A 20,142-nucleotide genomic window follows, 5' to 3' on the forward strand; every position below is an offset into this window, starting at 1 on the left:
ACTGTTTCCCATTACCCTGAGTCACAGTATCCCATTTCCCACAGACACTGCATCTCCTTTCCCTCAGTCACGGCATCTCTTTTCCCTCAGTCACGGCGTCCCATTTCACTCAGTCACTGCGTCCCATTTAACTCAGTCACTGCGTCCCATTTCCATCAATCACTGCATCCCATTGTCCTCAGTCACTGCATCCCATTTCACTCAGTCACTGCATCCCATTGTCCTCAGTCACTGCATCCCATTTCACTCAGTCACTGCATCCCATTTCACTCAGTCACTGCATCCCATTTCACTCAGTCACTGCATCCCATTTCACTCAGTCACTGCATCCCATTTCACTCAGTCACTGGATCCCATTTCAAGCAGTCACTGCATCCCATTTCATTCAGCCTCTGCATCACATTTAACTCAGTCACTGCATCCCATTTCCCTCAGTCACTGCATCCCACTTCCCTCAGTCACTGCATCCCACTTCCCTCAGTCACTGCATCCCACTTCCCTCAGTCACTGCATCCCACTTCCCTCAGTCACTGCATCCCATTTCATTCAGCCTCTGCATCACATTTAACTCAGTCACTGCATCTCATTTCCCTCAGTCACTGCATCCCATTTCCCTCAGTCACTGCATCCCATTTCCCTCAGTCACTGCATCCCATTTCACTCAGTGACTGAATCACATTTCACTCAGTGACTGAATCACATTTCACTCAGTCACTGCATCCCATTTCAAGCAGTCACTGCATCCCATTTCATTCAGCCTCTGCATCACATTTAACTCAGTCACTGCATCCCACTTCTCTCAATCACTGCAGGCCATTTCACTCATTGACTGCATCCTATTTCACTCTGACGCTGCGTCCCGTTTCCCTCAGTCACTGCATCCCATTACCGTCCGTCACTCCATCCAATTCCTGTCAGTCACTGCATCCCATTTTGATCAGTCACTGCATCCCATTACACTCAGTCACTGCATCCATTTGACACAGTCACTGCATCCCATTTCCCTCAGTCACTGCATCCCATTTCCACCAATTACTGCATCCCATTTCCACCAATTACTGCATCCCATTTATCTCAGTCACTGAATTCCATTTCCCTCAGACACTGCATCCCATTCCCCACAGTCACTGAATCCCATTTCCCACATTCACTGCATCCCATTTCCATCAGTCACTGCATCCCATTTATCTCAGTCACTGCATCCCATTCCCCACAGTCACTGCATCCCATTCCCCACAGTCACTGCATCTCATTCCCCACAGTCACTGCATCCCATTCACTTGAGTCACAGCATCCCATTTCAAACAGACACTGCATCTCCTTTCCCTCAGTCACTGCATCCCTATTCACACAGTCACTGCATCCCAGTTCACACAGCCACTGCATCCCAGTTCACACAGCCACTGCATCCCAGTTCACACAGCCACTGCATCCCAGTTCACACAGCCAGTGCATCCCATTTCACACAGCCACTGCATCCCATTTCACTGAATGCTTCACTTTACACTCAGTCAGGGCATCCCATTTCCATCCGTCACTGCGTCCCATTTCCTCAGTCACTGCATCTCCTTTCCACAGTCACGGCAATCCCATTTCACTCAGTCACTGCATCCCATTGCCCTCAGTCACTGCATCCCATTGCCCTCAGTCACTGCATCCCATTGTCCTCAGTCACTGCATCCCATTACCCTCAGTCACTGCATCCCATTACCCTCAGTCACTGCATCCCATTACCCTCAGTCACTGCATCCCATTACCCTCAGTCACTGCATCCCATTACCCTCAGTCACTGCATCCCATTACCCTCAGTCACTGCATCCCATTACCCTCAGTCACTGCATCCCATTTCACTCAGTCACTGCATCCCATTACCCTCAGTCACTGTATCCCATTACCCTCAGTCACTGCATCCCATTACCTTCAGTCGCAGGATCCCATTTCCAACAGACACTGCATACCATTTCCATCAGTCACTGCATCCCAGTTCACTCAGTCTCGGCATCTCATTTCCCTCAGTCACTGCGTCCCATTTCCATCAATCACTGCATCCCATTTCTCAGTCACTGCATCCCATTTCCCTCAGTCACTGCATCCCATTTCACTCAGTCACTGCATCCCATTACCCTCAGTCACTGCATCCCATTGTCCTCAGTCACTGCATCCCATTGTCCTCAGTCACTGCATCCCATTGTCCTCAGTCACTGCATCCCATTGTCCTCAGTCACTGCATCCCATTATCCTCAGTCACTGCATCCCATTATCCTCAGTCACTGCATCCCATTATCCTCAGTCGCAGGATCCCATTTCCCGCAGTCACTGGATCCCATTTCACTCAGTCACTGCATCCCATTTCCCTCAGTCACTGCATCCCACTTCACTCAATCACTGCAGGCCATTTCACTCATTGACTGCATCCTATTTCACTCTGACACTGCGTCCCGTTTCCCTCAGTCACTGCATCCCATTACCGTCCGTCACTCCATCCAATTACTGTCAGTCACTGCATCCATTTTTGATCAGTCACTGCATCCCATTACACTCAGTCACTGCATCCATTTGACACAGTCACTGCATCCTATTTCCCTCAGTCACTGCATCCCATTTCCACCAATTACTGCATCCCATTTCACTCAGCCACTGCATCCCATTTCACTCAGCCACTGCATCCCATTTCACTCAGCCACTGTATCCCATTTCACTCAGCCACTGTATCCCATTTCACTCAGCCACCGCATCCTAGATCACACAGTCACTGCATTACAGTTCACACAGACACTGCACCCATTTCACAGAGTCACTGCATCTCATTCCCCTCAGTCACTGCTTCCCATTCCCCTGAGTCACAGTATCCCATTTCCCACAGACACTGCATCCCACTTCCCTCAGTCACGGCATCTCCTTTCCCTCAGTCACGGCACCTCCTTTCCCTCAGTCACAGCATCCTGTTTCCACAGTCACGCAATCTCCTTTACCTGAGTAAATGCATCACATTTCCATCAGTCACTGCAATCCATTTCCAACAGTCACTGCATCCCATTTCCAAGAGTCAGTGCATCCCATTTCACTCAGCCACTGCATCCCATTTCCCTCAGTCACTGCATCCCACTTCACTCAATCACTGCAGGCCATTTCTCTCATTGACTGCATCCTATTTCACTCTGACACTGCGTCCCGTTTCCCTCAGTCACTGCATCCCATTACCGTCCGTCACTCCATCCAATTACTGTCAGTCACCGCATCCCATTTCGAACAGTCACTGCATCCCATTACACTCAGTCACTGCATCCATTTGACACAGTCACTGCAACGCATTTCCCTCAGTCACTGCATCCCATTTCCACCAATTACTGCATCACATTTCACTCAGCCAATGCATCCCATTTCACTCAGCCACCGCATCCTAGATCACACAGTCACTGCATTACAGTTCACACAGACACTGCAGCCCATTTCACACAGTCACTGCATCCCATTTCACCGAGTCACTGCATCCCATTTCCCTCAGTCACTGCATCCCATTTCCCTCAGTCACTGCATCCCATTTCCCTCAGTCACTGCATCCCATTTCCCTCAGTCACTCCTTCCCAGTACCTCAGTCACTCCTTCCCAGTACCTCAGTCACTCCTTCCCAGTACCTCAGTCACTGCATCCTATTTCCCTCAATTACTGCATCACATTGCACTCAGGCACTGTATCCCAATTCCCTCAGTCACTGCACCCCAAGCCCGCTCGGGCACTGCATCACTATTCACTCAGTCACTGCATCCCATGTCCCACAGTAACTGCATCACATTTCCATCAGTCACTACATCTCATTTCACTAATTCACTGCATCCCATTTCACGCAGTCACTGCATCCATTTCCCTCAGTCACATCATCTCATTCCACTCAGTCACTGCATCCCATTTCCCTCGGTCATTGCATCCCAATTCTCTCAGTCAGTGCATCCCATGTCCGTGTGTCAGTGCATCCCATGTCCCTCAGTCACTGCATCACATGTCCCTCAGTCACTGCATCACATGTCCCTCAGACACTGCATCTCATTTCACTCAGTCACTGCATCCCATTTCCCTCAGTCACTGCATCCCATTTCCCTCAGTCACTGCATCCCATTTCCCTCAGTCACTGCATCCCATGTCCCTCAGTCACTGCATCCCATGTCCCTCAGTCACTGCATCCCATTTCACTCAGTCACTGCATCCCATTTCACTCAGTCACTGCATCCCATTGCACTCAGTCACTGCATCCCATTGCACTCAGTCACTGCATCCCATTGCACTCAGTCACTGCATCCCATTGCACTCAGTCACTGCATCAGATTTAAAGCAGTCACTGCATCCCATTTCACGCAGTCACTGCACCGCATTTCACGCAGTCACTGCACCGCATTTCACGCAGACACTGCATCCCATTTCAGTCAGTCACTGCATCCCATTTCACTCAATCACTGCATCTCCTTCACCACAGTCACTGCATCCCATTTTCATCATTCACTGTTCCCCGTATCTCACAGACGCAGCTTTCAATTTCAGACACTCACTGCATCCCATTTCCGAGTCACTGCTTCCCATTTCCCTGAGTCACTGCATCCCATTCTCCTCAGTCACTGCATCCCATTTCACTCAGTCACTGCATCGCATTTCACTCAGTGAGTGCTTCCCATTTCACTTAGTCACTGCATGTCATTTCACTCAGTCACTGCATCCCATTTCCCTCAGTCACTGCGTCCCATTTCACTCAGTGATGCGTCCAATTTCACTCAGTGACTGCAACACATTTCGCTCAGTGACTGCATCCCATTTCACTCAGAGACTGCATCCCATTTCACTCAGAGACTGCATGCCATTTCACTCAGTAACTGCATCCCATTTCACTCAGTCACTGCATCACATTTCTCTCAGTCACGACATCACATTTCACTCAGACACTGCATCACATTTCACACAGTCACTGCATCCCATTTCACTCAGTCACTGCATCTCCTTCACCATAGTCACTGCATTCCCTTTCCATCAGTCACTGTTTCCCGTATCTCACAGGCCCTGCATTCAATTTCCCACACTCACTGCATCCCATTTCCCAAAGTCAGAGCATCTCCTTTCCCTCAGTCTCTGCATCGCATTTCACTCAGTCAGTGCTTCCCATGTCCCTCAGTCACTGCATCCCATGTCACTCAGTCACTGCATTCCATTTCCCTGAGTCATTGCATCTCATTTCACTCAGTCACTGCATCCCATTTCCCTCAGTCACTGCATCTCATTTCACGAAGGCACTGTATCCCATCTCCCTCACTCACTGCACCCCAAGTCCGCTCGGGCATTGCATCCCCATGAACTCAGTCACTCATTCCCACTACCTCAGTCACTGCATCCCATTTCCCTCAGGTACTGCATCACATTTCCATCAGACACTGCAGCTCATGTCACTCTGTCACTGCATCCCATTTCCCTCAGTCACTGCATCCCATTTCCCTCAGTCACTGCATCCCATTTCCCTCAGTCACTGCATCCCATTTCACTCAGTCACTGCATCCCATTTCACTCAGTCACTGCATCCCATTTCACTCAGTCACTGCATCACATTTCCCTCAGCCACTGCATCCCATTTCATTCAGTGACTGCATCACAGTTCACTCAGTGACTGCATCACAGTTCAGTCAGTGACTGAGTCGCAGTACACTCAGTGAGTGCATCATATTTCACTCAGTGACGGAATCACATTTCACTGAGTCACTGCATCCCATTTCACTCAGTCACTGCATCCCATTTCCCATCGTCACAACATCTCCTTTCCCACAGTCTCTGCATCACATTTCAATCAGTGATTGCATCCTACTTCCCAAAAATAGTGCATCCCATTTCGCTCAGTCACTGCATCTCATTTCACTCGGTCACTGCATCCCATTTCCCTTAGTGACTGCATCCCATTACCCTCAGTCACTGCATCCCATTACCCTCAGTCACTGCATCCCATTACCCTCAGTCACTGCATCCCATTACCCTCAGTCACTGCATCCCATTACCCTCAGTCACTGCATCCCATTTCACTCAGTCACTGCATCCCATTACCCTCAGTCACTGTATCCCATTACCCTCAGTCACTGCATCCCATTACCTTCAGTCGCAGGATCCCATTTCCAACAGACACTGCATACCATTTCCATCAGTCACTGCATCCCAGTTCACTCAGTCTCGGCATCTCATTTCCCTCAGTCACTGCGTCCCATTTCCATCAATCACTGCATCCCATTTCTCAGTCACTGCATCCCATTTCCCTCAGTCACTGCATCCCATTTCACTCAGTCACTGCATCCCATTACCCTCAGTCACTGCATCCCATTGTCCTCAGTCACTGCATCCCATTGTCCTCAGTCACTGCATCCCATTGTCCTCAGTCACTGCATCCCATTATCCTCAGTCACTGCATCCCATTATCCTCAGTCGCAGGATCCCATTTCCCGCAGTCACTGGATCCCATTTCACTCAGTCACTGCATCCCATTTCCCTCAGTCACTGCATCCCACTTCACTCAATCACTGCAGGCCATTTCACTCATTGACTGCATCCTATTTCACTCTGACACTGCGTCCCGTTTCCCTCAGTCACTGCATCCCATTACCGTCCGTCACTCCATCCAATTACTGTCAGTCACTGCATCCATTTTTGATCAGTCACTGCATCCCATTACACTCAGTCACTGCATCCATTTGACACAGTCACTGCATCCTATTTCCCTCAGTCACTGCATCCCATTTCCACCAATTACTGCATCCCATTTCACTCAGCCACTGCATCCCATTTCACTCAGCCACTGCATCCCATTTCACTCAGCCACTGTATCCCATTTCACTCAGCCACCGCATCCTATTTCCCTCAGTCACTGCATCCCATTTCCACCAATTACTGCATCCCATTTCACTCAGCCACTGCATCCCATTTCACTCAGCCACTGCATCCCATTTCACTCAGCCACTGCATCCCATTTCACTCAGCCACTGCATCCCATTTCACTCAGCCACTGTATCCCATTTCACTCAGCCACCGCATCCTAGATCACACAGTCACTGCATTACAGTTCACACAGACACTGCACCCATTTCACAGAGTCACTGCATCTCATTCCCCTCAGTCACTGCTTCCCATTCCCCTGAGTCACAGTATCCCATTTCCCACAGACACTGCATCCCACTTCCCTCAGTCACGGCATCTCCTTTCCCTCAGTCACGGCACCTCCTTTCCCTCAGTCACAGCATCCTGTTTCCACAGTCACGCAATCTCCTTTACCTGAGTAAATGCATCACATTTCCATCAGTCACTGCAATCCATTTCCAACAGTCACTGCATCCCATTTCCAAGAGTCAGTGCATCCCATTTCACTCAGCCACTGCATCCCATTTCCCTCAGTCACTGCATCCCACTTCACTCAATCACTGCAGGCCATTTCTCTCATTGACTGCATCCTATTTCACTCTGACACTGCGTCCCGTTTCCCTCAGTCACTGCATCCCATTACCGTCCGTCACTCCATCCAATTACTGTCAGTCACCGCATCCCATTTCGAACAGTCACTGCATCCCATTACACTCAGTCACTGCATCCATTTGACACAGTCACTGCAACGCATTTCCCTCAGTCACTGCATCCCATTTCCACCAATTACTGCATCACATTTCACTCAGCCAATGCATCCCATTTCACTCAGCCACCGCATCCTAGATCACACAGTCACTGCATTACAGTTCACACAGACACTGCAGCCCATTTCACACAGTCACTGCATCCCATTTCACCGAGTCACTGCATCCCATTTCCCTCAGTCACTGCATCCCATTTCCCTCAGTCACTGCATCCCATTTCCCTCAGTCACTGCATCCCATTTCCCTCAGTCACTGCATCCCATTTCCCTCAGTCACTGCATCCCATTTCCCTCAGTCACTCCTTCCCAGTACCTCAGTCACTCCTTCCCAGTACCTCAGTCACTCCTTCCCAGTACCTCAGTCACTGCATCCTATTTCCCTCAATTACTGCATCACATTGCACTCAGGCACTGTATCCCAATTCCCTCAGTCACTGCACCCCAAGCCCGCTCGGGCACTGCATCACTATTCACTCAGTCACTGCATCCCATGTCCCACAGTAACTGCATCACATTTCCATCAGTCACTACATCTCATTTCACTAATTCACTGCATCCCATTTCACGCAGTCACTGCATCCATTTCCCTCAGTCACATCATCTCATTCCACTCGGTCACTGCATCCCATTTCCCTCGGTCATTGCATCCCAATTCTCTCAGTCACTGCATCCCATGTCCGTGTGTCAGTGCATCCCATGTCCCTCAGTCACTGCATCACATGTCCCTCAGACACTGCATCTCATTTCACTCAGTCACTGCATCCCATTTCCCTCAGTCACTGCATCCCATTTCCCTCAGTCACTGCATCCCATTTCCCTCAGTCACTGCATCCCATGTCCCTCAGTCACTGCATCCCATGTCCCTCAGTCACTGCATCCCATTTCACTCAGTCACTGCATCCCATTTCACTCAGTCACTGCATCCCATTGCACTCAGTCACTGCATCCCATTGCACTCAGTCACTGCATCCCATTGCACTCAGTCACTGCATCAGATTTAAAGCAGTCACTGCATCCCATTTCACGCAGTCACTGCACCGCATTTCACGCAGTCACTGCACCGCATTTCACGCAGTCACTGCACCGCATTTCACGCAGACACTGCATCCCATTTCAGTCAGTCACTGCATCCCATTTCACTCAATCACTGCATCTCCTTCACCACAGTCACTGCATCCCATTTTCATCATTCACTGTTCCCCGTATCTCACAGACGCAGCTTTCAATTTCAGACACTCACTGCATCCCATTTCCGAGTCACTGCTTCCCATTTCCCTGAGTCACTGCATCCCATTCTCCTCAGTCACTGCATCCCATTTCACTCAGTCACTGCATCGCATTTCACTCAGTGAGTGCTTCCCATTTCACTTAGTCACTGCATGTCATTTCACTCAGTCACTGCATCCCATTTCCCTCAGTCACTGCGTCCCATTTCACTCAGTGATGCGTCCAATTTCACTCAGTGACTGCAACACATTTCGCTCAGTGACTGCATCCCATTTCACTCAGAGACTGCATCCCATTTCACTCAGAGACTGCATGCCATTTCACTCAGAGACTGCATCCCATTTCACTCAGTCACTGCATCACATTTCTCTCAGTCACGACATCACATTTCACTCAGACACTGCATCACATTTCACACAGTCACTGCATCCCATTTCACTCAGTCACTGCATCTCCTTCACCATAGTCACTGCATTCCCTTTCCATCAGTCACTGTTTCCCGTATCTCACAGGCCCTGCATTCAATTTCCCACACTCACTGCATCCCATTTCCCAAAGTCAGAGCATCTCCTTTCCCTCAGTCTCTGCATCGCATTTCACTCAGTCAGTGCTTCCCATGTCCCTCAGTCACTGCATCCCATGTCACTCAGTCACTGCATTCCATTTCCCTGAGTCATTGCATCTCATTTCACTCAGTCACTGCATCCCATTTCCCTCAGTCACTGCATCTCATTTCACGAAGGCACTGTATCCCATCTCCCTCACTCACTGCACCCCAAGTCCGCTCGGGCATTGCATCCCCATGAACTCAGTCACTCATTCCCACTACCTCAGTCACTGCATCCCATTTCCCTCAGGTACTGCATCACATTTCCATCAGACACTGCAGCTCATGTCACTCTGTCACTGCATCCCATTTCCCTCAGTCACTGCATCCCATTTCCCTCAGTCACTGCATCCCATTTCACTCAGTCACTGCATCCCATTTCACTCAGTCACTGCATCCCATTTCACTCAGTCACTGCATCACATTTCCCTCAGCCACTGCATCCCATTTCATTCAGTGACTGCATCACAGTTCACTCAGTGACTGCATCACAGTTCAGTCAGTGACTGAGTCGCAGTACACTCAGTGAGTGCATCATATTTCACTCAGTGACGGAATCACATTTCACTGAGTCACTGCATCCCATTTCACTCAGTCACTGCATCCCATTTCCCATCGTCACAACATCTCCTTTCCCACAGTCTCTGCATCACATTTCAATCAGTGATTGCATCCTACTTCCCAAAAATAGTGCATCCCATTTCGCTCAGTCACTGCATCTCATTTCACTCGGTCACTGCATCCCATTTCCCTTAGTGACTGCATCCCATTTCCCTCAGTCACTGCATCTCATTTCCGTCAGTTACTGCATCATATTTCCATCAAACAAAGCATCTCATTTCACTCAGTCACTACATCCCAATTCCCTCAGGTCACTGCATCCCATTTCACTCAGTCACTGCATCCCATTTCACTCAGTCACTGCATCTCATTTCACTCAGTCACTGCATCTCATTTCACTCAGTCACTGCATCTCATTTCACTCAGCCATTGCATCACAGTTCACTCAGTGACTGCATCACAGTTCACTCAGTGACTGAATCACAGTTCACTCAGTGACTGAATCACAGTACACTCAGTGAGTGCATCATATTTCACTCAGTGACGGAATCACATTTCACTCAGTGACTGAATCACATTTCACTTAGTCACTGCGTCCCATTTCACGCAGTCACTGCATCCCATTTCACGCAGTCACTGCATCCCATTTCACGCAGTCACTGCATCCCATTTCACGCAGTCACTGCATCCCAATTCACTCCATCACTGCATCTCCTTCACCACAGTCACTGCATCCCATTTTCATCACTCACTGTTCCCCATATCTCACACACGCTGCATTCAATTTCCCACACTCACTGCATCCCATTTCCCATAGTCACAGCATCTCCTTTCCCTCAGTCTCTGCATCGCATTTCACTCAGTGATTGCATCCTACTTCCCAAAAATTCTGAATCCCTTTTCCCTCAGTCACTGCATCTCATTTCACTTAGTCCCTGCATCCCATTCAACTCAGTGATGCATCACATTTCACTCAGAGACAGCAACAGATTTCACTCAGTGACTGCAGCCCATTTCTCTCAGTCACTGCAGCCTATTTCACTCAGTCACTGCACCCCGTTTCACTATTTCACTGCATCTCATTTCACTCAGTCACTGCATCTCATTTCACTCAGCCACTGCATCCCATTTCACTTAGCCACTGCATCCCATTTCACTCAGTAACTGCATCACAGTTCACTCAGTGACTGAATCACAGTACACTCAGTGAGTGCATCATATTTCACTCAGTGACGGAATCACATTTCACTCAGTGACTAAATCACATTACAGTCAGTCACTGCGTCCCATTTCACGTAGTCACTGCATCCCATTTCACGCAGTCACTGCATCGCATTTCACGCAGTCACTGCATCCCATTTGACGCAGTCACTGCATCCCATTTGACGCAGTCACTGCATCCCATTTGACGCAGTCACTGCATCCCATTTGACGCAGTCACTGCATCCCATTTGACGCAGTCACTGCATCCCATTTCACGCAGTCACTGCATCCCATTTCACGCAGTCACTGCATCCCATTTCACGCAGTCACTGCATCCCATTTCACTCAGACACTGCATCCCAATTCACTCCATCACTGCATCTCCTTCACCACAGTCACAGCATCCCATTTCCATCAGTCACTGGTTCCCGTATCTCACAGACGCTGCATTCAATTTCCGACACTCACTGTATCCAATTTCCCATAGACTCAACATCTCCCTTCCCACAGTCTCTGCATCACATTTCAATCAGTGATTGCATCCTACTTCCCAAAAATACTGCATCCCATTTCGCTCAGTCACTGCATCTCATTTCACTCAGTCACTGCATCCCATTTCCCTCAGCACTGCATCTCATTTCCATCAGTTACTGCATCATATTTCCATCAAACAATGCATCTCATTTCACTCAGTCACTGCAGCTCATGTCACTCTGTCACTGCATCCAATTTCCATCAGTCACTGCATTGCATTTCATTCAGTCACTGCATCGCATTTCACTCAGTCACTGCATCGCATTTCACTCAGTCACTGCATCGCATTTCACTCAGCCACTGCATCCCATTTCACTCAGTCACTGCATCCCATTTCACTCAGTCACTGCATCCCATTTCACTCAGTCACTGCATCCCATTTCACTCAGTCACTGCATCCCATTTCACTCAGTCACTGCATCCCATTTCACTCAGTCACTGCATCCTATTTCACTCAGTCACTGCATCCTATTTCACTCAGTCACTGCATCCCATTTCCCGCAGACACTGCATCCCATTTCTCTCAGTCACTGCATCCCATTTGAAGCAGTCACTGCATCCCATTTCACGCAGTCACTGCACCGCATTTCACGCAGACACTGCATCCCATTTCACTCTGTCACTGCATCCCATTTCACTCAATCACTGCATCTCCTTCACCATAGTCACTGCATCCCATTTTCATCACTCACTGTTCCCCGTATCTCACACACGCTGCATTCAATTTCCCACACTCACTGCATCCCATTTCCCATAGTCACAGCATCTCCTTTCCCACAGTCTCTGCATTGCATTTCACTCAGTGATTGCATCCTACTTCCCAAAAATAGTGATTCGCTTTTCCCTCAGTCACTGCATCTCATTTCACTCAGTCCCTGCATCTCATATCCCTCAGTCACTGCATCCCATTCAACTCAGTGATGCATCACATTTCACTCAGTGACTACAACAGATTTCACTCAGTGACTGCAGCCCATTTCTCTCAGTCACGGCAGCCCATTTCTCTCAGTCACTGCAGCCCATTTCTCTCAGTCACTGCAGCCCATTTCTATCAGTCACTGCAGCCCATTTCTCTCAGTCACTGCAGCCCATTTCTCTCAGTCACTGCAGCCCATTTCTCTCAGTCACTGCAGCCCATTTCTCTCAGTCACTGCAGCCCATTTCAATCAGTAATGCATCCCATTTCCCTCAGTGACTGCAACACATTTCTCTCACTGACTGCATCCCATTTCACTCAGTCAATGTATCCCATTTCACTCAGTCAGTGCATCCCATTTCACTCAGGCACTGCATCCCATTTCACTCAGGCACTGCATCCCATTTCCATCAGTCAAAGCGTCCCATTTCCCTCAGTCAAAGCGTCCCATTTCCCTCAGTCACTGCGCCCCATTTCCCTCAGTCAAGGCATCCCATTTCCCTCAGTCAAAGCGTCCTATTTCCCTCAGTCAAAGCTTCCTATTTCCCTCAGTCAAAGCGTCCTATTTCCCTCAGTCAAAGCGTCCCCTTTTCCTCAGTGAAAGCGTCCCATTTCCCTCAGTCACTGCATCCCATTTCCCTCAGTCACTGCATCCCATTTCACTCAGTCACTGCATCAGAGTTCACTCAGTCACTGCATCAGAGTTCACTCAGTCACTGCATCAGAGTTCACTCAGTCACTGCATCAGAGTTCACTCAGTCACTGCATCAGAGTTCACTCAGTCACTGCATCACAGTTCACTCACTGTCTGAATCACAGTTCACACAGTGAGTGCATCACATTTCACTCAAAGACGGAATCACATTTCACTCAGTGACTGAATCACATTTCACTCAGTCACTGCATCCGATTTCACGCAGTCACTGCATCCCATTTCACGCAGTCACTGCATCCCATTTCACGCAGTCACTGCATCCCATTTCACGCAGTCACTGCAACCCATTTCACGCAGTCACTGCATCCCATTTCACGCAGTCACTGCATCCCATTTCACGCAGTCACTGCATCCCATTTCACGCAGTCACTGCATCCCATTTCACGCAGTCACTGCATCCCATTTCCCTCAGTCACTGCATCTCCTTCACCACAGTCACTGCATCCCATTTCCATCAGTCACTGGTGCCCGTATCTCACAGACGCTGCATTCAATTTCCCACACTCACTGCATCCCATTTCCCATAGACACAGAATCTCCTTTCCCTCAGTCACTGCATCCCTATTCACACAGTCACTGCATCCCAGTTCACACAGCCACTGCACCCCATTTCACACAGCCACTGCATCCCATTTCACTCAATGCTTCACTTTACACTCAGTCAGAGCATCCCATTACCATCCGTCACCGCGTCCCATTTCCTCAGACACTGCATCTCCTTTCCACAGTCACGGCAATCCCATTTCACTCAGTCACTGCATCCCATTTCGCTCAGTCACTGCATCCCATTTCACAGAGTCACTGCATCTCCTTTCCATCAGTCACTGCGTCCCATTTCACTCAGTCACTGCGTCCCATTTCCCATAGTCACTGCATCCCAATTCCCAGTCACTGCAGCCAATTTCCTTCAGTCACTGCATCACATTTCCCTCAGTCACTGCATCAAATTCCCCTCAGTCACTGCATCCCATTGTCCTAAGTCAGTGCATCCCATTGTCCTAAGTCAGTGCATCCCATTGCCCTCAGTCACTGCATCCCATTGTCCTAAGTCACTGCATCCCATTGTCCTCATTCACTGCATCCGATTCCCCTCAGCCACTGCATCCCATTTCACTCAGTCACTGCATCCCATTACCCTCAGTCACTGCATCCCATTTCACTCAGTCACCGCATCCCATTACCCTCAGTCACTGCATCCCATTACCTTCAGTCGCAGGATCCCATTTCCAACAGACACTGCATCCCATTTCCGTCAGTCAAGGCATCGCATTTCCCTCAGTCACTGCATACCATTTCCATCAGTCACTGCATCCCATTTCCCTCAGTCACTGCATCCCATTTCCTCAGTCACTGCATCTCCTTTCCACAGTCATGGCAATCCCATTCCACTCAGTCACTGCATCCCATTTCAGTCAGTCACTGCATCCCATTTCACTCAGTCACGGCATCTCCTTCGCCACAGTCAGTGCGTCCCATTTCACTTCGTCACTGCGTCCCATTTCCATCAATCACTGCATCCCATTTCCCAGTCACTGCATCCCATTTCCCTCAGCCACTGCATCCCATTGTCCTCAGCCACTGCATCCCATTGTCCTCAGTCACTGCATCCCATTGTCCTCAGTCACTGCATCCCATTGTCCTCAGTCACTGCATCCCATTGTCCTCAGTCACTGCATCCCATTGTCCTCAGTCACTGCATCCCATTACCCTCAGTCACTGCATCCCATTACCCTCAGTCACTGCATCCCATTACCCTCAGTCACTGCATCCCATTACCCTCAGTCACTGCATCCCATTACCCTCAGTCACTGCATCCCATTACCCTCAGTCACTGCATCCCATTTCACTCAGTCACTGCATCCCATTTCACTCAGTCACTGCATCCCATTAACTTGAGTCGCAGGATCCCATTTCCAACAGACACTGCATCTCATTTCCCTCAGTCACTGCATCCCATTTCACTCAGTCACTGCATCCCATTTCACTCACTGACTGCATCCCATTTCACTCACTGACTGCATCCCATTTCACTCAGTCACTGCATCCCATTTCATTCAGCCTCTGCATCACATTTAACTCAGTCAGTGCATCCCATTTCACTCACTCATTGCATCTCCTTCACCACAGTCACTGCATCCCATTTCCAACAGTCACTGTTTCCCGTATCTCACAGACACTGCATTCAATTTCCCACACTCACTGCATCCCATTTCCCACAGTCAGAGCATCTCCTTTCCCTCAGTCTCTGCATCGCATTTCACTCAGTCGATGCATCCCATGTCCCTCAGTCACTGCATCCCATGTCCCTCAGTCACTGCATCCCATTTCCCTCAGTCACCGCATCTCATTTCACTCAGTCACTGCATCCCATTTTACGCAGTCACTGCATCCCACGTCTGTCATTCACTGCATCCCACGTCCCTCAGTCACTGCATCCATTTCCCTCAGTCACTGCATCCCACGTCCCACAGTCACTGTATCCCACGTCCCACAGTCACTGCATCCCATTTCACTCACTCACTTCATCCCATTTCACGCAGTCACTGCATCCCATTTAAGGCGGTCACTGCATCCCATTTAAGGCGGTCACTGCTTCGCATTTCACTCAGTCACTGCATCCCATTTCACTCAGTCACTGCATCTCCTTCACCACAGTCACTGCATCCAATTCCCAACAGTCACTGCAGCCCATTTCACTCAGTCACTGCATCGCATTTCACTCAGTCACTGCATCCCACTTCCATCAGTCACTTCAATCCATTTCCGTCAGTCACTTCAATCCATTTCCGTCAGTCACTGCATCCCATTTCCGTAAGTCACTGCATCCCATTTCCCTCAGTCACGGCATCCCATTTCCCTCAGACACTGCATCCCATTTCCCTCAGACACTGCATCCCATTTCCCTCAGACACTGCATCCCATTTCCCTCAGACACTGCACCTCATTTCACTCAGTCACTGCATCCCATTTCACTCAATCACTACATCTCCTTCACCACAGTCACTGAATCCCATTTCCAACAGTCACTGTTTCCCGTATCTCACAGACGCTGCATTCAATTTCCAACACGCACAGCATCCCATTTCCCATAGTCACAGCTTCTCCTTTCCCTCAGTCTCTGCATCGCATTTCACTCAGTGATTGCATCCTACTTCCTACAAATACTGCATCTCATTTCCCTCGGTCACTGCATCCTATTTCCTTCAGTTACTGCATCACCTTTCCATCAGTCACTGCATCTCATTTCACTCATTCACTGCATCCCATTTCACGCAGTCACTGAATCACATTTCCATCAGTCACTGCATCCCAGTTCATTCAGTCTCGGCATCTCATTTCCCTCAGTCACTGCATCCCATTTCCCTCAGTCACTGCATCCCATGTCCCTCAGTCACTGCATCCCATGTCCCTCAGTCACTGCATCACATTCCCCACAGTCACTGCATCACATTCCCCACAGTCACTGCATCCAATTCCCCACAGACACGGCATCCCATTCACTTGAGTCACAGCATCCCATTTCAAACAGACAATGCATCTCCTTTCCCTCAGTCACTGCATCCCTATTCACACAGTCACTGCATCCCAGTTCACACAGCCACTGCACCCCATTTCACACAGCCACTGCATCCCATTTCACACAAACACTGCATCCCATTTCACACAAACACTGCATCCCATTTCACACAAACACTGCATCCCATTTCACACAAACACTGCATCCCATTTCACACAGCCACTGCATCCCATTTCACTCAATGCTTCACTTTACACTCAGTCAGAGCATCCCATTACCATCCGTCACCGCGTCCCAATTCCTCAGACACTGCATCTCCTTTCCACAGTCACGGCAATCCCATTTCACTCAGTCACTGCATCCCATTTCACTCAGTCACTGCATCCCATTTTCCTCAGTCACTGCATCCCATTTCACTCAGTCACTGCATCCCATTTCACTCAGTCACTGCATCCCATTTCACTCAGTCACTGCAACACATTTCACTCACTGACTGCATCCCATTTCACTCACTGACTGAATCACATTTCACTCAGTCACTGCATTCCATTTCACTCAGTCAGTGCATCCCATTTCACTCAATCATTGCATCTCCTTCACCACAGTCACTGCATCCCATTTCCAACAGTCACTGTTTCCCGTATCTCACAGACACTGCATTCAATTTCCCACACTCACTGCATCCCATTTCCCACAGTCAGAGCATCTCCTTTCCCTCAGTCTCTGCATCGCATTTCACTCAGTCGATGCATCCCATGTCCCTCAGTCACTGCATCCCATGTCCCTCAGTCACTGCATCCCACGTCCGTCATTCACTGCATCACACGTCCCTCAGTCACTTGCTCCATTTCCCTCAGTCACTGCATCCCACGTCCCACAGTCACTGCATCCTATTTCACTCAGTCACTTCATCCCATTTCAGTCAGTCACTGCATCCCATTTCACGCAGTCACTGCATCCCATTTAAGGCGGTCACTGCTTCGCATTTCACTCAGTCACTGCATCGCATTTCACTCAGTCACTGCATCGCATTTCACTCAGTCACTGCATCGCATTTCACTCAGTCACTGCATCGCATTTCACTCAGTCACTGCATCACGTTTCAAACAGTCACTGCATCACGTTTCAAACAGTCACTGCATCCCATTTCATTCAGCCTCTGCATCACATTTAACACAGTCAGTGCATCCCATTTCACTCAATCACTGCATCTCCTTCACCAGAGTCACTGCATCCCATGTCCCTCAGTCACTGTTTCCCCTATCTCACAGACACTGCATCCCATTTCCCTCAGTCACCGCATATCATTTCCCTCAGTCACTGCATCACATTCCCCTCAGTCACTGCCTCCCATTGTCCTCAGTCACTGCATCCCATTGCCCTCACTCACTGCATCCCATTGCCCTCAGTCACTGCATCCCATTGTCCTCAGTCACTGCATCCCATTGTCCTCAGTCACTGCATCCCATTGTCCTCAGTCACTGCATCCCATTGACCTCAGTCACTGCATCCCATTGACCTCAGTCACTGCATCCCATTGTCCTCAGTCACTGCATCCGATTCCCCTCAGTCACTGCATCCCATTTCAGTCAGTCACTGCATCCCATTTCACTCAGTCACTGCATCCAATTTCACTCAGTCACTGCATCCCATTACCCTCAGTCACTGCATCCCATTACCTTCAGTTGCAGGATCCCATTTCCAACAGACACTGCATCCCATTTCACTCAGTCACTGCATCCGATTCCCCTCAGTCACTGCATCCCATTACCCTCAGTCACTGCATCCCATTACCCTCAGTCACTGCATCCCATTACCCTCAGTCACTGCATCCCATTACCCTCAGTCACTGCATCCCATTACCCTCAGTCACTGCATCCCATTTCACTCAGTCACTGCATCCCATTTCCCTCAGTCACTGCATCCCATTTCCCTCAGTCACTGCATCCCATTTCCTCAGTCACTGCATCTCCTTTCCACAGTCATGGCAATCCCATTTCACTCAGTCACTGCATCCCAGTTCAGTCAGTCACTGCATCCCATTTCACTCAGTCACTGTGGCCCATTTCACGCAGTCACTGCATCCCATTTAAGGCGGTCACTGCTTCGCATTTCACTCAGTCACTGCATCCCATTTCACTCAATCACTGCATCTCCTTCACCACAGTCACTGCATCCCATTTCAAACAGTCACTGCAGCCCATTTCACTCAGTCACTGCATCCCATGTCCCACAGTCACTGCATCCCATTTCCATCAGTCACTGTTTCCCGTATCTCTCAGACGCTGTATTCAAATTCAAAAACTCACTGCATCCCATTCCCCTCAGTCACTGCATCCCATTACCCTGAGTCACAGTATGCCATTTCCCACAGTCACTGCATCTTCTTTCCCTCAGTCACTGCATCCCATTTCCATCAGTCACTGCACCCCATGTCCCTCAGTCACTGCATCCCATGTCCCTCAGTCACTGCATCCCATGACCCTCAGTCACTGCATCCCATTGCCCTCAGTCGCTGCATCCCATTGCCCTCAGTCGCTGCATCCCACTTCACTCAGTCACTGCATCCCATTTCACTCATCTGGATAGTACTCACTTATTACCATCCCACCTACCTTCCCCAGCACCTCCTCCCCCTCCACGCTATTTGTTTCTGAGCTCCCTTCCACCCTCCATTTCTCAGGAAGGGTCCTGACCCAAAACCTCAACTTTCTTGAGCCTCTGATGCTGCCTGCCCTGCTGTGTTCCTCCAGCTCCACAATGTGTTATCACAGACACCAACATTGGCAGGTCTTACCATCTGGATAACTCATTCTCACCTTGCAACAAGTGATTTCTCGTCATTTTCTTTTCAGATTACGCATGTACATGTATATACATAAATACACATATAACACTTTTATGCCTGAACCACTAACCTAGAGGATATTTTGAAAGAGTCTCTTCATATCTGCATGCAAGATAAATCATCAAGGTCATGACTTTCATTTTAGGAATAACTCGAACATTCAAAGTACTCACAGTCAGTGTCCCAGTTCCTTGACCAGTCAATTTGATGTGAATCTTTCTTCCAAGTGGAAACTATAACAGCAATTATATTTGAGAATCAAACTCTTCATTGCATCACCAATATTTCCTTGTCTGTTTGAAACGTAAGATAATGAAATCATCATGGACAGATTGGCCAACAATGTAATCTAATGTGTGTTATGGCAACTGAAAATCA

At 49.0% G+C, this 20,142-nt stretch overlaps 1 protein-coding gene across 3 annotated transcripts in view; it reads right to left on the reverse strand.

The window, feature by feature from the left end:
* LOC132209344 (complement C5-like) overlaps nt 1-20,142 on the reverse strand; it is a 306,964-nt gene that overhangs the window by 207,830 nt on the left and 78,992 nt on the right. For all 3 annotated transcript variants that reach the window (XM_059644467.1, XM_059644466.1, XM_059644468.1), the window contains exon 3: nt 19,938-19,997. In XM_059644467.1, coding sequence (XP_059500450.1) covers nt 19,938-19,997 — 60 coding nt within the window. The remainder of the gene's footprint in view (nt 1-19,937; nt 19,998-20,142) is intronic.

Source organism: Stegostoma tigrinum, unplaced genomic scaffold (assembly GCF_030684315.1).
Source record: "Stegostoma tigrinum isolate sSteTig4 unplaced genomic scaffold, sSteTig4.hap1 scaffold_88, whole genome shotgun sequence".
Taxonomy (NCBI): Eukaryota; Metazoa; Chordata; class Chondrichthyes; order Orectolobiformes; family Stegostomatidae; genus Stegostoma; species Stegostoma tigrinum.